Source organism: Ciconia boyciana, chromosome 2 (assembly GCF_034638445.1).
Source record: "Ciconia boyciana chromosome 2, ASM3463844v1, whole genome shotgun sequence".
NCBI classification, from domain to species: Eukaryota; Metazoa; Chordata; class Aves; order Ciconiiformes; family Ciconiidae; genus Ciconia; species Ciconia boyciana.
Genome location: NC_132935.1, coordinates 37,361,208 through 37,381,858, shown reverse-complemented (window position 1 = coordinate 37,381,858; position 20,651 = coordinate 37,361,208). Strand labels below are relative to the sequence as shown.

Genomic DNA, 20,651 nt, shown 5'->3' with positions numbered 1-20,651 from the left:
TGAGTACAAAAATAGCTGGTATTTATACTTCATTCCTCTGGAATTCATTGCACTTAAATTTGGTTGATTGAATATTGCGATTTTTTTACAGGAATATTTCCTTCTACATATTTTGTGTTGTTGCATCTTTGTATCTCTTTCTTCACCTACAAATGTTTCTCCTTTTTACAATATCTAATTGTTTGGGGGTTTTATTATTTTTGAAAAACGGTGGTTTTTCAGTTCTTTTATATAAAACTTCCAGGAAATCTTTGTTGGACTGCAGCTCTGCCTTTATTTAACACAGTACATTTCTTTTTAGGAATTAGATGCTGTGCATGGAAAACTACATTGTGAATGGTTTTACAAGTTCTAAACACTAACAAAAGTTACTCTTGTATTTTCCTATATCAGGAAATAAAGATGGAGGAAGCTATGATCCACACAGGTATCCACACTTTTTTATTCTCCTCAGCAGCTTCTTTCCAAATAATTGCATGACTCCAGCCCATTTCAACTAATGTCTGTATCCCGCCATGTTGCACACAGCATAGCTTTTGATGCATGCATTTTCTAACTACTCTACACTGGACTTGGCCATTGTTTTTTAGATCTACCATTCTGCATTTAACGTAGCTCCTTGTCATAGCAAGACTTCATACAGCTCATATTCCATGCCTGTATTTCTTAGATGTTTACACAGGGAAAATGACACAAAAAGAATCACCTCTTTTGGGTTGTTTTCCTGTTGTTGGGTCAATTTTGAATGGGTTGGGGTTTTTTTCTGGTTTTATTTAGGAAGTCTGTACAGCTGCTTTTTAAACGTAAACCAGATGTGATTAAAAAGCTTTCTGAGGTATATGTATCCAAAGACCCTAATCAAACCTATGGAAGCAAAGTAAAATCTTCTCACTGGCTTTAGGAAATGTTGGCAGATGCTGCTTTAAGCAAAAGCAGTGCTCAATGTGAGCAGCAGGTGCTGAGAAGGCAGCAGGAGACAGGTCAATATAAGCATGACAGAAAGATGAGGTTCCTTTGGGTAGGGGGGCCGACGCTTTCAGACCAGATCACACACGCATGAAATGAAGTTTCTTGAAAAGATTGTAATATTTGAACTGAGGAAGGGCACCAGGTGAATCTTCCTATAAAAAAACACCAGGTTTTTTATACCTGGTGGTTGAACCTGAGGAATACATGAAAGACTGATGTTTGCAAGTATATTTATCTGCTTGCAAGTATACTTACCTGTTTGCAAGTGTACTTATCGTACCTACATGCTTATCGTGCAGAGCCCAGTTCCTCCTAGTGGAGGAACCAGTCAAACATAAAGCAAAAGCCTGAAGAGACTGAAAAACCTCAGGTCTTAACAGTGCTGCACTTGCTGTTCATTGAGCAATATTTTTACTCAGGGTAAAAAACAGATTAAAGTCTGTCAAGTGTCATATTTAGACTTGATACCTTTTCACGGTATATCAGTTTTATACATTTTCTTCTCCCTGTGCTTTGGTGGATTAGCTCCTGATATACATTGTTTACCTGAGATGTAAACTAGGTCCAAGGAGTATACAAGTGTACTTAAAACTTTTTTTCACAGGGTCTTCTGAAAATAATCTTGTAATTAGCTCCCAGCAGCCAGGGAACAATTAAAATAATGTATTTCAATGGTTTATAGATCTCCAATTTAAGCAGCTCATTTTTCCTTGCAGCCAGTTTTGTATTTTCTCACTTGAGTAGTTTGGGGATCCAGGAAAATGATAAGCTTTCGTTTGGTTTTATCCCAGTTGTTTGCATTGCTCGTTACAGCCTGGTGGGAACTGGTTACTATAATGACAGAAAATAATCCCTGTAATTATGCTTTTAAGTCTTTCATTAGAAGACATCCTTGTAAGCATTCCTCATTTTAACTACAGATCTAACAGAAATGGCGTTTTTGAACTGTAGGATTGCATGAAATAGTAGAGCACATAGGATTAATCTTTAAATTATATCTTGCTACACTGTTTAGTAATGAAAACATTTTAATTTCTGATACCAAGTCAATAACATTATGCTACTGGGATAAATATCAGGTATAGTATAACACAAGTGATACTGCTCTGTGCCACTGCATTCCAGCCACCCAGTTTCTCAATATACACAGGTGCCTGGGTTCAACATTTGGGTTCAAGATCCATCTTGGTCGATATTGGTTTTCTTTTCCAAAACAAAAAAAAAAAAATAATGAACAAAAACCATTAATCAGGAATCATTAAAGCAATCTCTTAGAGGATCCTTTTCTTGATGCCTGCAGAGAAACCAGCGGAATAAGAAAGGGAAAGGCCTATGCTGCTAAGTCATCTGAACTACCCCTTAGGCTTCCTTCAGGTGTTGCAGTTCATCCTCTCAGACCTGTTTCCAGTTCAAAATGTCCGAGTTAGTACAGCGCTACAGGTGTTACAAGGGCAATATTGAGACAACAGGCCTGTATGGAAACAGCCAGTATAGTGCTGTTTGCTAATACACAGGGAGAGAGCTTCAGCGGGGTAGAACTTGTGTCACCTGTGTCCCTTGGTGGACAGAACAACTCTATAGACGTGGTTGATAACAGGATGTGGGAATTGCACACTCCTCTCTCCTCTCCTGCTTGTCTGAGGTTTTTCAGAGCCACCAAGGAGATGATTGTACCTACTTGTCTTTAGTCTCAGTGGAGATATGTCCAGATCCCTTATTAGTTTTGAGACAATGCAGCCATGGATGGCATCATGGGACTCCGGGGCATGTTAATTGGAGAGTGAAGCTTCGCTGATGCTTGATTTTTAAAAATCAGAAGATGTTTTACTGTGAACAGTTAGCAACAATTTTTCTCTCTTTTGGGTCTGACATAGCTGAGATCCAAAATATTGCTCAAGGAAACCACTGCCATGCTGTTACTCAAATGCAACTCATCTGCACTTTCCCATTTCACACCTATTTGTAATGAGATTTCTTACAGGGGAAAACCTTGTCTTTACTCTCTCCTTCCTGCTGTATGCTTTGTTTTCAGTGGGAAACTTTTCATGCTTACTGCTAAGTTCTGGAATTAAGCTGTGAGGTGACTCACTCAGTCAACCAACATACAACCAGCTCTAGGACCTTAAAACTTTGCTTTCCTATTTGTTTAACACGTGTGAATAAAAGTTACCTCTGTCCCATGTGTTTAAACAAGTTATTTTTTTCTGCTTGACGTGAAGATGATGGAACAATTCCCAGTGCCTTCCCAGCTGTGAAACTCTTCTGACACTGCAGAAACAGTGCCACATTTAGAGGGGAAAATACAGATCCAGCACAAAGGACCGTGTAGCGCTGACATTCTTTGAGCTATTTTGTAGGAATACAGCAAACTCCTTGCTGATCTTACTTCTCTGCAGCACAGCCCCGTTGCCCTGCTTCTGAGGCTGATGGAAACCCTGCTCCTCTTCGCTGGTCCCCAGACCTCCCTGCTGCCCACCCTGCCACCCCAGCTTGCCCAGCTCAACCCCCTGTCCCACCACCCGGGACAGGCCGGAGAGGCTCCTCTTGGCCCAAAGGCACCTTTCTGGCCCCTGCTTTGGCCCCCCACTGCCCTGGTCCATCCCCAAACCTCTTACTGGTCAAACGGCAGCACTCCAGTTTCAGTTTCTGCCTTCACATACCAAACCACTTTGGCCACTGACTGTTCCTACAGCAGTGTGTTTTCCTATACAGGCTCTGATTTGGCACAGAAAAAAATATATGAAACTATCATTACAAATAATAACAGAGCAAAATTTAAATATTGTCGCATTTGCAGTGTGGTTAATATCTTAGAGGGTTTGGTGACTAAATTCCTCAAAAATGCATCCCTTCCTATGATGTTTTCTAGGGCCCTTTGTGCCTCTAAGCACTGGAATAGTAAGACTTATTCCTTGAAACCTCTGCAGTTTTTAATTACCTTTTGTTTCAGGAAACAAGTTATCCATAATTTGACTGACAAAGATGGCCATGTGGCCATACCATGATTTCATTTTTCTTGTCTACTTCAGGAAAAGAAAGAAGGAAGATGCTCTGTCATACCTGTCCTACCAAATTCAAAAACCTTCTGTTGCTTCCTGTAACAGGGAGTTTGCCAAGTGTTTGCAAAAAAAATATTTCTAGAACTTGCTTCAAAAAAAATAAGATAATTAAATTTTACATTGTAAAATATTTGCAGCTGTATTAAGTGAAAAAATATCAATTAAGATCAAAGATTCAGGTGTTTCCAAGTAAGGAAAGTGGTCTCCCTTTGGTGCAGAATAAGGCCCCTCATCATAAGAAAATCTCAAGGTTTTTTCTGACTATAATGGTATTTTTCTGACTTTCCATATGATGGACTAAATATTGGAGAAATTCTTTCCAGTGTGAAATCCCAAGCTAGTAAAGACGCAAAGAATATAAGCTATGATAGATACAAATTGTATCTTCTGTTTTACTTGAACAACGAGAAAGGTCAAGTTAAAATGCAAACACATTAATGGAGATGCCAAGAACCCACTGTAGGGATGAAGGGCTCAATATAGATAAATATTTGTGCTCCATTCATGCTGTTGGACTATAGCCACTTGAACTCTCAAGGTAATTACTACTAGTCTACCTGTCTCTACAATTTTCAGAAAGAGAGTTAAGTCATCTCAGTGAACTAGTTACTAAATATTGCCTGCAACATCATTTGTAAGGACAAATTTGCCACTTTCCCTGACAGGCTTTTGCATTACCTGATTAGTTTTTCCTTGTAGGCCACTTTGTTGGTAAAATCTTTGGACTGAACACAGTCTGCACAGTGAACTAAATGAATTAGTGGTGTTCAGTGTTACTTGTCAATACAAAATTTCACGCTACATTTGATAATCTGGGTCACTATAGTCACTGTAGTGACTTTTAAAATCTTTTGGAAATGGGTTTCCTTCATGTCTTTGCTTTTTCTGGCTGTGATCAATATAAAATGCAGCTCCATTGCTATTTATAGACTCACATGTATGCCCTTTATTCAAACTTGTTATTTGATAAAGCTGTTAGACATTTTCTTTGAAAGCTTTTTTTTTAAATTAAAAAAAATAAAACCTTTAGGAGGTTCTGTATCTATGTATATTTTAACACTATTTTACGGAGTGGTGCAGTCCTATAAATTAATTCACACTAAGTTTTCACAGCTTTTGTTTCTCCTAATTGCTCCATGTAAATTGAAACAAATGTTTACCAAGTAAATAAAATACTACCTTTGGCTATCATTTATTAAATAAAATGTGGCTGGTTTGTTTGTAGACCATATGTCTTGAGCTACCCAGACACCAAATTCCTGTGGGCATTGTTGAAGTTGAGGTCATTAATGGCTTTCAGAGTTAGTCCCATCTTTTATACTTAACCTTTGTTCATTTATTCTGTATTTTGGTGGATTGTTAAAGAAAGGTGAATGGATTATTTGTGTATTGAAGCACCTTTCCTGCCTTGAAATATCAGAGGAAAGATTTCTCTCTGCCTGTCATCACAAAGCCCCATTAGACCAGATTTTGCTTTTTCACTCAGTCCAAGGATGTAGCAGAAGACAGGGAGTTTCTTGCTGTGTGTTCAGCAGGAGCTGTGAACACACCTGAGCCCACAATCATTAACATGATGACAGAAGATGTGGAGCGTCTTACATTTTGAGCTACATACATTATGAATAGTGGTGCTTTCATGCAAATTGGAGTAGAAACACACGTGGAAGCTTTGCTTGCACTTTTAAGCTGGTGTTCACCATTAGGCTTTCTTCTTTCTCTCAACAGAGGACAGCTATGGGATGGATGGGAAGGCTAACCTGCCCAGTTTCACTGGTGACATCAACTGGCAAGGACTGGAAGACTTGTACAGTGTGAATGAAAGTGTATATGAATACAGATACAACTATAGACTTAGTCTGGCTGACTGGACTAATTACTTGAAGGATGTAGATAGAATGTTTGCACTGCTGAACAGTTACTACCAGCAAAATAAAACAGACAAGGCTAACACTGCTCAAAGCAAGGGGGATGGGGACGAATCATCCACGCCGATCACCTTGGTGGAAATGACTTCTGCTGAAGAATCAAGCGGCCTGCCTGCAGAAGAGTTGCAGCTTATTGTGCCAACGGACTTTGCAGCCCTTGCTTTGAGCACGGTGATTTTAAGTCAGGAGAGGAAACTTGAATTAAATAATGATATTCCTGAGAAAAGTAGTTTGAATGACGCACACTGGAGAAATAATCATCAAGCTGAAAAATGGATGGAGGATAAAGAATCGGACCGTTTTGATATGGATTTCAGTGGAAACGGTTTGATAGAGTTGGAGTCCCAGCATAGCTTCATGCTACAACCCATCAGCATTCCTCAAAAAGACACTCATCAGGACAGTGACACTGTGGAAGATATATTTGAAGATCAAATATATCTTCCCGTGAGGTCTGATGAAGCCCTTGTTCATCAGGCTGTAAACGTATCCATTAGGGATTCATCTATCGGTACCCAGAAAACAGGAACTTTCTTAAAAAAAACAGAACAGAGTCTTGCAGGGGAAACTTCACAAATCCTAAATGTAGAAGGCAGTGCCTCAGCTCCACTCTCCTTGGATTAGATCGAGTTGTAAACCATTGAATAAGCTCTCCTTTTTCTTAATAGCAAACTAATAAAGGTAATCATGACAACTGACATTCCATGTTTATTGTAGATACATTTTGCAGCTAAATTGAGCCCAGTTCAGTGTTTGTCTGTGTGCATTTGTTTTATTCACACGCACATGTTATGACTGTAATTCTCCCCACTGGGAAGCAAGATTTCCAGTTTTTACTGAAAAGAAACAGTGTTAACTTTCAAATGCAGTAGCACATTCTCCAAAAACTAAGAAGTATTTCTTTGAAGAGGATGTTCAAGTTACTTTATTTCCAAATGATCCCGCCATGAATGAATGTTTCAGTCCACCCAATCTGTCTGCATAACGTCTTTTTCATAAACTATTTTAACCACTGGAAATTCCTAATGTCACGCTTTTGAGTAAAATGCACTTTTAAAATCTGTATGCCATACCATTTATGAATCTAATACCTTACATGTTCTTAGTTTGCTCATTGTCTCATGTAATTGTGAAGCCAATAAATAGGTTGACAGGAAAGAGGTAACCAGCATGGATTGTGGAAGCAGACTCTTTGAATATTATTTTAGCAAAAATATTGCATGTTTTTGTTACTTTGATTTAATTAAATTTACTCTCAGAAAGGTATGGCTAATGATTGTTAACTGTAGGAGGATTTGTTTAAATTGGATTGTTTCCCTATATATTGATATTGTCAGTATTAAAAATTCATGAGGTTTTTTGACTTATTTTTTTTCTGATACTGGTAGGAAGGTTTACATCAATACATATATGCTTTTGTCACCACATCTGATTTTTATTAGGCTGAACAGTATCTTGAAAGCATTATTATAATTTTGAGACTTAAATTCTTTTTGTTTTCAACAGGCATTAAAGGGAAGGATAAAATCATGTTAGATTTACATTATTTTAGATACAAAAGGCACATGAGGTTAAAAATGGTAGTTTAGGTAATTTTTGTTGTTGTATTCTAAATTTTTTCTTCAACTTTACCAAACATTACATTTTATAAAGTATAATACAAAAATTACTTTGAAAATTGTATTACTCGAAACTTAGTATCTTCCCTTGCTTTTTTATACATTTCTAAATAATTAGCACAACAACAACAAAAGAGAATTACCTCAAACAGATGTAATTCCATAGTGTCCAATTCACGGGTGTGTTTCCTATCTGTTACATGTTATTTAGTGTAGTGAGTATTTTTTGGCTATTGCAAGCACTGCAGGTTAAACTTACATTCATTGCATTGTATTTTAAGTTGAAACTTTTTAAAAAGGAGATTCTTTTAGTAGGATTTTAATAATTTTAAGAAGCAGTCTTTTTGATGGACTCTGTACATATGTTAAAATTACTAGCTCTATCTGATGTATGTGTCATGGGCTGATTGATAGAAAAACATATTTATGGTCATGAATGTTGCTATTTGTACATAGGTTTTAAGTTACTAGGATACAGACTGTGTTTTTAAATCTTGTATAATATTTCTGTGATACTTTTATAGAACAATTCTGGCTTCGGGAAAGTCTAGAAGCAATATTTCTTGAAATAAAAAGTGTTTTACTTTACCTGCTTCAGAGAAGTCCAGATGATCCAGTTTTCCTCTTAATTAAGATTTATTTTAAAAGTATGTTGACAGTTTCAGTTTTAAGAAACCATCCACATTTAAAGCAATGGGTAACGAAATAGCACGCTACATTCTGTTAGTTATAAATTATTCCTGGAGATTGTGAATAATATATATTTTTTGTTTAAGACATGCTGTGATTTTTTTTTTTAATTCCCAATTCATCCGATCCTTTCTTCCTTGAAGTCGACGCACCGAGCTGCACCACCAGCAGTGCCCAGAAGTAAAGCAATGCTACACGGTGCCGTTCCCTGCTTTGCCGCTTTCCCTTCTCCCTGCAGAGTTCTCCCTATGACAGCAAAGTGCAGCAGACCGGACACACAGGGCCTAACGAGAATGGACCACAGATCTCTAGTCAGGAAGAGTAAATCAATTCTTCACAAAATTTGTGCTCCTCCTCCTTCTAGTCAGGAGGAGTAGCACAAATCTTCGCAAAAGGGAATTTAGCTTTCAAGGTAAACTCTCTCTTACTTGCACTCTACGTTTCTTTGGTGGCCTGTGAATAAGATTAGCTTCATAAGCTAAAATCAGCCTCTGAAGCTATGCTTCTGGATCTCTTCTTTCTTCTACACAGTCCTTGGACACCGATGCTCCTGCAGACAGGAAGTTACAGGTGATGTTTGTGGGAATCAGGAAAAGAGACCAATGGTTAACCTAAGTGCTCAAAAATCAGTCATTGCGATGCTAGATAGATCCCTGAGAGATGCCTACCCCTGGAAAGCACACTGGCAAATACAGGATTTCAAAACCCTGTATTTCAAAACCCTGTATTTCAAAACAGGCTGCCGAGCAGGCTGAGCCAGCAAGTTTGGGAGGGCTTTAAGGACAAAGGCAAGTTGAAGCAAGGTCCCATGCAACTATGCCTCATATCTTTGTGCAGGGAATTATCCAGCACCAATCATGTGCCCTCCACTCTTTGAAAGTGCATTTCTTAGAAAGAACCAAGCAAGATGCTTTCTCCTCTCTTAACGCTTGGGTAGAGATAGAGGAGGGAATGGTGCAATAGTGTGGTCCACCCATTCACCCCACTTGTCCTTCCTCCTTACATGACAGCTTGAAGTACTCACTCAGGAAACAGAAGAGATCGCATCCTCCTTAGCTTGAAGGTGGTCAACCTTCCTTCTTCCAGGACAGCACCCTATCCTACAAACTATCAGATAGTTTAGGTGGGAGCCTTTTTTACAGCTGTCTTACAGGAGTGTGGAGAGAAAAAAATTAAAAAGAGACTTATTCTGTAGCTAAGAGGTACAGGGAGCAATGAGCTCTGATCCTTGCTCTCTGGCAACATGCATTAAATATTAAACTAGCCCAAAGGTAAGGGGCCAAAAGCTGTCATATCCCTAAGGGGGCGTGCTAAGCAGTGTGTTGCTATCCCAATATATCTTTCATTTCTTTCTGTACAGTATTTCTTGTTCTGTAGATGAGGCAGTCAGGTCCATGAGCAGTGCATGGTGTGACTGTCAGGAACTCTTGCAGGCATCAGGCAGTTGCAGGCTCAGGAGGAAAACAAATGCCTAGATCTGACTTCATGGGAAGTGCTCCTCACAGCAGGCAAGCGGAGGCCCAAGAAGAGGACCTTCTTGGCTTTTTCTGATCTGCAAAATAATGGCAGGTGTGCCTTTTTTGAAAGGCACTACATAGTTATCTACTTTCTGAAGAGGGCCTGGAGCTGGACAGGAATAACTTTAAGGCTTGCACATCTTTGGGAGGTGTCAACGTTATTTGAAATGCTTCCTCTGGGATTTAAAAGAAGGCAGCCAGTGCTGCCCTCACACCCTTGGACTGTGTGAGACACTTTCTGAGACCTCTTACCAACTCAAAGCCTTCAAGAAAAGCAAATATGGATAATGCTTCATTTCCAGAACTTCAGACATGAGTTAGTTGCTGTTAAGGGTAGGTAAATCCTCTTGGTTCTGAAGTGTTAATGCACACAAACAGCTAAAAAAAAAAAAAAATTAAGGCTCTTGGGTAACATTTGGATCACAGCATCATTCTGGAGTTCAGGTTTATTTGACAGCTGAGTGAAGGGTTTTTCAGAGTGCAGGTCTGGGCATAGACACCCCTCAATCTCCCCACCGAAATCCCTTTAGATGCCTGCAGCTGTCTACATTGGCAGTCACTGAAGCACAGTGGAAGAGGAGCTGTGTGGTGAAACAGTTGGGGCTGAGAAGCCAAGAGCTGCAGCAACCCTGTTCAGGGAGGATTCGCTCAGGACTGGTCTTGAGGCCCAAGGACCCATGGGTGGCTGGTGCCCACTATGTGTGATGCTGTAATAAAAATTCCTCCTTTAGTTTCAGCAAAAAACAATCCAGTTTGTGTGCTCTGACACCACTTTGCAGCAAGGACCCATGTGCAGTAAGCGGGGAGTCATTTCAGAAACGTATGTCCCACCTGAAGGGACGCAATCACAGCCTGAGCCACCTCGGAGCTGCCTGGGGTAATTGTACTCCGGCTCAGGCAGCAGATGTCAGTGCAGAGCCACACAACAGTGTCTCTCCTTGGCCCCTGCACCACCCCGCTGGGCTTCCAACCCCTGCCAAGCTAGCTCATTTATTCGGTTTTCAACTAGCAACCATAACCTTGATGTGCTGGAAATCTACTGATGACAACTTCATCCACGACACAGTCCATGTTTTAACAGTTGTAGTCTTGGACACTGGTGACATTCAGGGGGATCTGCAAGATGCTTTTTTGTGTGGTTATATGTATTGGAAATGAAAATGGGTAAGTCTTACTTTGAGCTTGGAAGTCAGAGAGGATCTGGACCGCATAGATTTCTCTGCCGTCCGTGGAACGGTAGCTCCTCCCTGGCTGCGCACATCGGCTGAAGCTGCACTGCGGGCTGAGGACTCAAATCTGCTAGGTGCTGTGCACACCACGGCAGTTTCTGTGGTCTGAAACCAAATGCACTTAGATACCTCAGAAAGACAAGCCGTGTCCTGAATCAATGTGAATTCAACTGCTCCGTGGCAGCAAAGTTTTGTTTGGTTACTGCTGAGGTGTGGGGGCTCGTAGCATTCACCAGGCAGCGAGGATGTTTCATAGAAACAAGCCACAGCTTATCCAGCCATGAAACATGCACTACAGGTCAAAATACTTTCAGTATAAAGCCTCAATAATGAAACATGTCTAGAAAAATATATTCAACTTCAACCTGTGTTCTTTTGATCTTGAAAGACCAGGCTGCCTTGGGACAGAATTTCCATCCAAGGATAAATCTAAACTTTTAAATAAAAGTGAGTCCAGAGAGTAGAAAACCTAGCTCCAAAACCAAATTGTATGAACAAGGTCAGGTCACATCCACACTGCTAGACCAGGCTGAGGCTTACCCCATCCATGTTATGCAGCACTTAGCCCTGGGTCTCCCCTTGGCTCTGTGCTGATATTGCTGTGGACCCAAAATAAACAATTTCCAATTATTTCCATTTTTAAATGTCTGTGGTAATACAAGACGTGCGTTGCAGCCACCAGAGCTCTTACGGTGTGGTACTGCGGTGTGTGCTGCAGCCCCTGCGGTGCTGCATGAGGACACGGGGGTCCCTGACGCCCAGCCTGTGCTTTTGGGTGGCTGCAGGAACTGGGGGAACCAAACCTGGCTCAGCCAGTTCTGACATGTGGGAGGTCTCTGTGGCATAGCCCTTCCCCACAAACCACATGGAGGTAGTTTGCTGGCGTGGTCCAAATCAGAGCCAAGGAGCGAACTAAGCACTAAGCAGTGTGGATATCAGGAGTCCAATCCTTGGATTCATGCCCTGGCCCTCTTTTACTGAGCAGCGTAGATGCACATAGGCTCATATCCTATGTATTTTTTCCAACTGTCAATATCTATTTCAAACAAATTTGTGTTTCTTAGCATTTAACTAATATCAATCAAATTTAGTGTTAGAGTTTAGCATGGAATTTTACAGTTTATTTCTGCAGGGTCAATACTTAGTTGTGATTCGGTGGTCACTGAATTCAGTGAAAAGATTTGTTTTTGTCTGACTACGCACTAAAAGACCAAATACTTTGTCACCTGATCCAGAATGATTGCACAGCAACCCACGTACCTTTTTTGCTGCTTCCTTTTTTTGATCAGAAATAAAACACACTCGATATGCTATTTTTTATTTCCAAATATCAAGTATTCAAGAGTTTGTTTTGTAAACACATGTTTACAACAGATGCTGACAATAGATTTCATTAAATGATGTGTTACACAGCTTTAAAATTATTCTAAGCTCTGCTGAGAAATAAATATCAATTAAAAAACCCCATACAGGAGCCTAAAGTATGCAAAACAAACCGCATAAACCAATTAGTCTCTTTTTACCACAGCACAGCACCCACACACTCATACGGTCAGACATACTCTACGAATTTCCTTAATACTCTACACATTTGCTTAATAATGAGTTTTTTAAAAACTAAACAGTTACAGGCAGTGTGCCCACTCCATGCTCCTAACATACTACCCAGACTATTCTGTTGCTGTTCTGCTTAAATCATCTGGTAGAGGTATGCACTGCAGCCAAGGGCAAAACTCCCGTTTCCTCAGCTGGGGAAAAGAGCAGGTCTTCTTTGAGGAAAGTCTTGTCCTGTAGATGAGGACTCACACTTCTCTGAGTGAAAGTCACTCAGCCATGGATCACACTCACTCCAAATTCTTTTTCTTTGTACCAAAACTCAGTTCTGGATGATTTTGTACGGTTTTTTTGTTTTGAGATTTCCCTCTGTGTTTTCAAATAAGGAATTTGTCAAAGAGGTAAAATTTCTGATCTGCCAGTCGGAGGTGTACCTCTTAGTGCTATTTAGGATACAGATGCCTTCTCTGCATGAGCAGGCACAGTAACACAAAATAATTACCTTTCAGAATTCAAAATGGAAGGGAAAAATTTTGTCTTCAAGATTTTAAAACCTGTTTTAAATCGTAGCTCACTTCAAAGTTGACCAGATTTGGCCTTTTTCCATTGCTAGAGCTAGAACTTGCTCTTATTCTACCCTTATCTTTCTGGTATTCCATGGAAGAACACTAATATTTCAGATCTGAATCCTCAATTTAATTCAAATGCTTACTAACGTTGCTTGGTTAAGGGGTCCCAGAATTTAGCCCAGTGTTTCTTGTCATTACTATAGAATTTATTTTCAGCCTCTGCTTAAGCAAAGCCACTAAATAAAGTAACATTCTACAGCAGGATGAATATATCCTACATGAGATTTCTGTGGTCTGTATAGCTTTTACCTTAGCTGTTAGCGCTGGGCCAAATCCTACACTGCCTCCTGAAATGACTTTCCCACAGAAGAGCTAGGTAGGAATTGGCCCAGGAATTATAAACACTGTCTTTGCTGGAGCAGTCCAGACTTTAAGAACAAAACCACATGCAGTTGCATTATTGACATGCCTTGAATATGTCATTTAAGTCATAGTGAACACATCATAAAATACTTCAGTACCTATTAGCACCACAGTGTTGTTTAGTCCAAAGATTATCAAGCTGGCTCACCCTTCCCCGAGGTGAACAATGTTTTGGATTCTTTTTGTAGCCCTTCATGAATTCCACAGCTTTTCACCTATTCTGTATCATGAACAAAATGTTGTTACAGGATAACATTGTGACAACTGGTTTGAGACAGAAAAAATGAGAAAATACAGTACACACAACGGATAATGTAATAATCAGAAGAGCAGAATGGAACCTGAATAAATAAGCATCTATTTCATAACACTTGAAGCCAAGAAAAGTTTGGAGCTACTTTGAACTTGCAGAGCTACGTCTGTGTTTAAAAGGCTGTTTAAGTCAAAAGAAAATAGCTTCTCTGAAGGACTGGAGGGGGGCGTTGCTAAAAACTACAGTTGTTAGCTGTAGTTAATGTAATGGATATTGCTATGGGATATGGATAGTGTTAGCTGTCCTCCTTAATTTGTGTAATATATCCTGTGGAAAGGATAGGGAAAAATTCCTTCCTGAGGATCAGGTAGGCTTTCAAACCTTTGCCCACATAATAACATGTATTAGTGATATTCAGTGAAAAGACGAAGAATCATGTGAACCCTGGCTATACCTAGTCCCCACGCTGAAGGCTCCACATCTCTACTTTGCGACAATGTTTACACATAAGCTTTTTGAATTGCTATTGGTAAAACAAGATGTTATAAGAAAAAAAGAAAGCCCTAATTCTATACCAAAGAATGAATCTGCCACCATGACGTCAACTGTTCCTCTTCTAAGCACTCTAAAGGATAAAAATGTCTATAAAATCAAGTCCAATATGTGAAGAACCTGAAAAGTGTTGATGCAGGTTCAATCTACAAGGGGCAAACACTCTGTCCAAAGCAATGCCAATTCAGATAGCAGGTCAGATAAATCTCCGCTACCAGATGTTTTAAGCCCCTGGAAAGCAATCACAGCTGGATGGCTTCAGCTGGGGGAACCCAGACACTGCAGCACGCAGCATGGCATCTCCTATGCCATTATAAAAGACACATTATTGAGAAAACAGAAAAAGATAAACTTGTTTAGGAAATATTTTGTCTTTGATCTCCGAAACAGTAGTAGTAACCAGTGAACAGAGTATAAAAGCTAAACAAGCACTTGATATCACTTAGTTCACAGACACGTTCTAAAGCGCCAGCTTGTTAATGTCCAACCCAAGGTACTGGCCCAGTCCTTCAGTCTCATCATCAGACTGATGAGGCTGAGAATCTGGCTCCAAAATAGCAATAAGACACTTTGGACCTATTTATCATCAGTTTTATGTAAATATAACACTATGAAGAGCTGTGGTATTACACACACAGGAAGTATAGTAAGGCAGTAATAATTCAGGCATTTGGGAGGAAAATCCACAAGAACAGTACAGAAGGTGCTGACCCCTCTCCCAGCCATGCCGTCTGGAGCACCATGCGCTCTGCTCCGCTTGTGCAGGATACTGATAATTTGTCATCTGAACCTCTAGGTCCAAATTCTGTAAAAGGATCTGAACCTACAGCATTACTTGAGCAATTTCATTGGCTTTAAGGTCAGAAAGATGCCCATATTTAATCTATCTCCCCACATAATGCACAGATTTTCAGCCAGAACTTCATAAAATAAGTGAATGGCAGGAAGAGCTAGAATGTAGCTTTGAGCATGTCCACAAAATATTTTGAAGTTTAGCTATATTTGAAAATGAAAGCTTTCCTCCATTGCCATATATATAAGTAGCCAACAGGTGAATGCCACAGGGGAGTACTCGAGTGCTACTTTGTGCTATTCTGGTTACAATGATCAGTGAAAAAAAAATCAGTATGGGGAAAAAAACTCAGTATGGAAATTACTCTTTGGGTAGAGGAACTCCTTTTTGAATGCAGATGGGATTTGGTCCACTACTTACATACCTGCATTATTTTTAAGTGCATTACTTAAGTATATAAACTTACACCCATATTTAAGTGTTCTGCTGGATCAGAGCCATAATGAATGGTTAAAACTACAAATTAATAAGCTGTATTTAAAAAAAAAGAAAACATTTTTGCAAACACTACACTCAAGTGTTTGTAACTAATTTAGGGGCTTTCAAGCTTACATTTCTAATACCTAGGAGGAGATTTGTGCCCCTACTTCACTTACAGAACAGGAAGTTCTGAGGAACTGCATGTTACTACATGCACTTTTAAAGATACAATGGCTGGTCAAAGAACTGAAAGTTTCCAATTAAATATAAATTGCAACACAATATTCAACGCATTTCTTGCAGCTGCTCACACTGTACTGAAAGGACATAAAATGCTACCAGTTCCAAATTATACTATATTATATCCAGTATGCTCATGGGGAAAAAGGAGAATCAAAACCATAGGGCTTTTGCATAGAATTAGAAATACAGAGTCCCACTCTCCAGCTATTCCAGCCAAGACCACAGTCCCCGAAAGCTCTATGAACCATCTCCTGAGGGCGCTACACTCGCAAGCACCCAAGGCCATGGCCATGCCCTTTCTGAAGTTTTCCCCTTTTTGAAGAAACAGGGATGAATGGGAGCCTAAGCAGGGACGATTACCTGTTCAGTCAAGTCCATATATTGGGGCTACTTCTCCTCTCATGTCCCTCACTCTAAATCAGGAATAAGTGGTGTAAAAGAAAATTAGTCTGTCCTTGTGATGGCATGATGGCACTTTGTGGACTTGTAGTTAATCACAGGGTGGTGTTGCTCCATATTATCCCTGGCTGGTTAACTGCAGGTAGACGACTTGGGTTTGCTACCAACAGCAGCCTGTAGGTGAGCAGGACCTCTGGTTTACATTTTCTTGTGCTCACTGCTATCCAAACTTTAGTGTTTGGGGGTAGAGAGGGAAGGTGGTGGAAATTACAGGTCAATGGAATTTTATATTCCCTGGTCACAGGGTTTCACGGCAGGAAGACAGCACGGTCACCTTCACTGGGTGATAGATAAAGCTCCTTTTTTCTTCTTGTGAGTTGGTTTAGCACCACACGTCGGTCATGACTACTGCTAGGGATGCACACAACTTCTCTAGCAATTTTGCTTCCTTCAGCAATGACAACCTCAGAAAATAGTGTTTGTTCAGCAGGTCTCAGTCCATATTTCAGTCAATGTTGATAATGCTGGAACTGACTTCTTTAGAAAGCTAATGTGTTTCCCCTGTGTGCCTTTATTGGCTTAGACTGTTATAGCTTACTCACAATAAAGCCTCCTTCAGGAATCAATCAAAAACTGGCCAGAGTTTGTGTTTTCTTTTTTTCTTTCAGAGGATGCTGATTTAATTGATTTTGTAGAAATATATTCATATTGTCAAAATTACCTGTATCAAAAAATATGAATTATTTTTTATGTTATGTTTTGTTTTGCATATAATTTTGAAAGGAAAATTAAAAGGCTATTGAAAGGATGTAAACAAGGCTTTTTCAGTGTTTCCAAAGTGAACATCTTTCCCTCCACATTCCAGTTTCTCAAACATTTCAAAAAATGAATGTTTTTAGAAGTGTAAGTGTCAGGATTTCCTAAAAAGCAGGTGGTCTCCATTCCAACAATCTCCAAATTTCCTTGAAATCAGCTCAGAAGCAGCAGCAGTTGCAGATGTGTCACTTCTATCACTCTCCTTCTCTGCCATCAATGTCAGCTCCTGACAATCCTACAAGCCTGATCTGCTCTCCCTTGTTATTCGGATGGAACAGAAGTGCACACACAAGGCATGAAACAGAATAGATCTGGATGGATGGTTCATTTCCAGCCTTTTACAATTCCCTAAATGCTCTGTTTCTGAGGTGTCTGAAAAGATTGTCGCTCTTCACCTCATCCCGTGATGATTAAAATGGGCGAGTGACTAAAACGGACGGGTGATGGGCTGCAATTACACTTTGTCCTACTACTTTGCCTCAGTTTTTGCCATGGCAGGAATTTCTCAGTGCAAGAAGCATTTGAGACTGGAGCAAAAGGGGACACTTTTATCATCTATTCTGATCAATGGCAAAAAAAATACACCCTATACCTTTGAGCCAAGGAAATTTATTCCTCGGGATGAGAAGTGTAGAAGCTAACATCTCAGGTGGTACAGGACTGAGGATGTTTGTGCCTGGTGGCTTGATTCCCAAAAGCTATTAATATGTATAGAATCGCAGGAGGTGATTAAAACAATATTCCTCTGCGTTGTAGTTTGGAGTAGAAGCATCTGAGTTTGCAGCCACAGCAAGTGGAAATCATTAGAAGCCACATAAATGGACTGTGACATTCTGAAATAAGCAGCCACCATTTGAAGCAGGGGAACCACCAGCCCAGTGGGTAGCCCCATGTGCTGGTCAAGGAGAGCCAGGAGATGAGGGAAGAAGGCAGCCGGCAAAGGAAAAGGACAGGGAAAGCTACTCTTTCCAGGACAACTCAATGGATGCCAAGGAGAGTACTGTCTTTAATTTCAAGGACTTGGTTCCATACAAAGTTTGATCATTAATAAATTAAATCATTGATAAATTAAGAATTAAACCAGGAATAACTCTGTTCAAAAATATGTAGAAGTTCTGCTCTCTTCTATTTATTTTCACACAAGCCCCCACATCGCAAAATCCAAACCTGCCTGTCACTGAGTCCTCTTAAAAGGGTGTTTTTAATTTCTTAAACTTCTAAGACTTTCCCTGCAGGGAAAAATACAACTTTGATTTCCCAGTGTCCACCTGAAATCATTCTCTGCCCTTTGAGACATCATCAGTACGTCATAAGCATGGCACTACAAAGCCTCCAGAGTAAGAAATGAGATGCCAAGTACATTTGATTAGAAAGTCTCAGCATCTCCTGGGGAGAAAACACACTACAGTAATTTGGAATAAGCAAAGGCCACATCACGTCCTATGGGTCCATGCTTGCAGACAATTTCTATTCTTAGCTCTTCCCCTGGAAGGGCAAAGGAGAGATGACTCGCCCTTTGCCTTCACAGAAGCATTCAATGAAGCTGAGAAAATGAAAGGCGGCCATGTGTGGGACAAACCATGCAACTGTGACCTCCAGCCCTGTCCCACCAGCCTGCCCAGCACCGGGCAGAGGGAGAGGCAGAAGCGGAGCAGAAACGAGAGGGACCTGGGGTCTGAGCCGGCGTCCCCTCTGCAGCAGTCCTCGGTGGCGGAGAGCACAGCACCCCGCCGGTGCCAGGAGGGGAAAGCCTCGTGCCAGGCACCGCAGCGGGCAGGCTGCTCGCAGCCCCCTTGAAGGGTCTCTCTGCTTGCTCCCGCAGCAGGCAGTGAGCGGTGCCAGCCCGAACCCGATGCCGTCGCTGGCTGCGAGGGGCCCGCCGGGTCCCAGGTGGCCACTCAGACACAAAACGAGGCCATCAGCTCTCCCTCGAGATTTTTGCACCGAAGCTGAACTAGACTGGCACACATTTCTGAAGGACAGCCAAGATCTTCCTATAAAGCTATAAGTGGTTATTTTCTTCTTCAGGAAAAGTATGGATTTGGTGCTAGTAACGACCACCCAAATAACTGCCTGTATCATTACAGAAATATGCACATATCTGCTCTGGTACGTGCGTTTGATTCCTACATCTTAATGTTATTACAAATTAATAATGAAGTTTTTTACTCCAAGCATTATACTTTCCTAGCCTGTGTACTTTGTGAAGAATGACTACATCCCATCAAATGAAAATTAATGCACATTTTGACAGGATAAAAATATTATGACTCAACATTTGCAAATGTTACCTGATGCATAATTTTTGTATGGCTTAACATGTTATTAACAGTACTTTAAACCTTACGTTCTTTTTTAATTTAATGCTTATGTCTGAAAATAGCCGCTTTCAAATTCAGTTGCAGTAATGTCTTTAAAAGCAAACTTCAAACTTAATTTGCTGCACATACAATTATCCAAATAAATTGCATAGTTTAAATAAGTTCAGTTGTGCTTTGTAGCAGAACTCACAGTAATTACTCATCTGTTAAAAATACGTTTTGTGGATGTGAAGTTGATGATACATTTAAGCATCTTTGTGACATCTAGACATCAACAATATGAGTTTTTGTCACTCTCCCACTGACTTCTGCTTTTCATAATACCTCACCCTTACATTGATATTAGATCAGAGCATGGACAATTAATGGACACATCTGAAATAATTAAAACCACAATTTTTAAAACTCCATTGTTGGGAAGGGAGAAATAAGAACTTGGGTTGGTTTGAGGTATCCAGCCCTCAGGAACATACTATGGTTGTTTGCATTAAGCTTTGTTGGTTTTATCACGTGTTACATTTAGATTAAAAATAGAAGGCACAGGTGTTTTACAAGGCGCCGTAATTAAGTCAACCAACAAAACTAAATATTACATTACCAAGCTGGGGTCTATATCTCAGCAGTAACTTCTTCCAACGCATTTTCATTTGAGGAATTTATTGCTTCTAAAAAAGGGCCGGGGTATGTCTGTGCTACACAGTTCATTCCTTGTGCCACACTGATGTCTCCTCGGGCACTGAAGGTAGGGCAGGATCTAGTCCGTGCATAGTTTTGTTGTGGTCCAGCTTGACCAACCATCTCACTCACAGTGTTCACCAGCGAAGCCCTCCATCTCCGTCTCTGCAGTTGCTCTTCTTTACACTTAATGGAATACCAGGCCAGGAAAATAAAAAAGAATCCCACGAACTTGAGAGCAGCTGCTAACCCAAAGTAGACAAAACGAAATGAGGTGACATCGTATTCCCAGCAAGATCCTTGTATGCCGCAATCCTGTTGCCAAAGCATGCAGGTGGTGTCAATAACAGCCCCAAAATAAATTGGAGTGGGAATGTAAGCTGAAATAAAAATAGCAACAGAAATAATACATGTTAGCATATAGTGGAAGACTTCTAAAGAAACTATATACCTTAGACAAACAGGTGGAGGTTGAGAAGTTTGGAGATCTCTACACCGCTGTTCTCACACATGATGTAAAACATGGAAAACTGGTCAGTGATCTTGCCACCAACACTACTTACCC

General features: G+C 40.3%; 2 protein-coding genes across 12 annotated transcripts in view; one reads left to right on the top strand and one right to left on the bottom strand.

Moving 5' to 3' along the window:
- The window catches only part of SULF1 (sulfatase 1), a 124,617-nt gene extending 116,268 nt beyond the window's left edge, over window positions 1-8,349 (top strand). For 9 of the 10 annotated variants that reach the window (XM_072852366.1, XM_072852372.1, XM_072852371.1 and 6 more), the window contains one exon: window positions 5,754-8,349. In XM_072852366.1, the coding sequence (XP_072708467.1) occupies window positions 5,754-6,577 (824 nt within the window). In that variant the 3' untranslated portion in view covers window positions 6,578-8,349. Of the gene's footprint in view, window positions 1-393; window positions 428-5,753 lie in introns of all 10 variants that reach the window. The other variant, XM_072852375.1, reaches the window with a different exon arrangement.
- A 3,967-nt stretch (window positions 8,350-12,316) lies between these two features.
- Window positions 12,317-20,651, bottom strand: part of SLCO5A1 (solute carrier organic anion transporter family member 5A1) — an 86,864-nt gene continuing 78,529 nt past the window's right edge. For both annotated transcript variants that reach the window (XM_072852363.1, XM_072852364.1), the window contains one exon: window positions 12,317-20,466. In XM_072852363.1, the coding sequence (XP_072708464.1) occupies window positions 20,021-20,466 (446 nt within the window). In that variant the 3' untranslated portion in view covers window positions 12,317-20,020. The remainder of the gene's footprint in view (window positions 20,467-20,651) is intronic.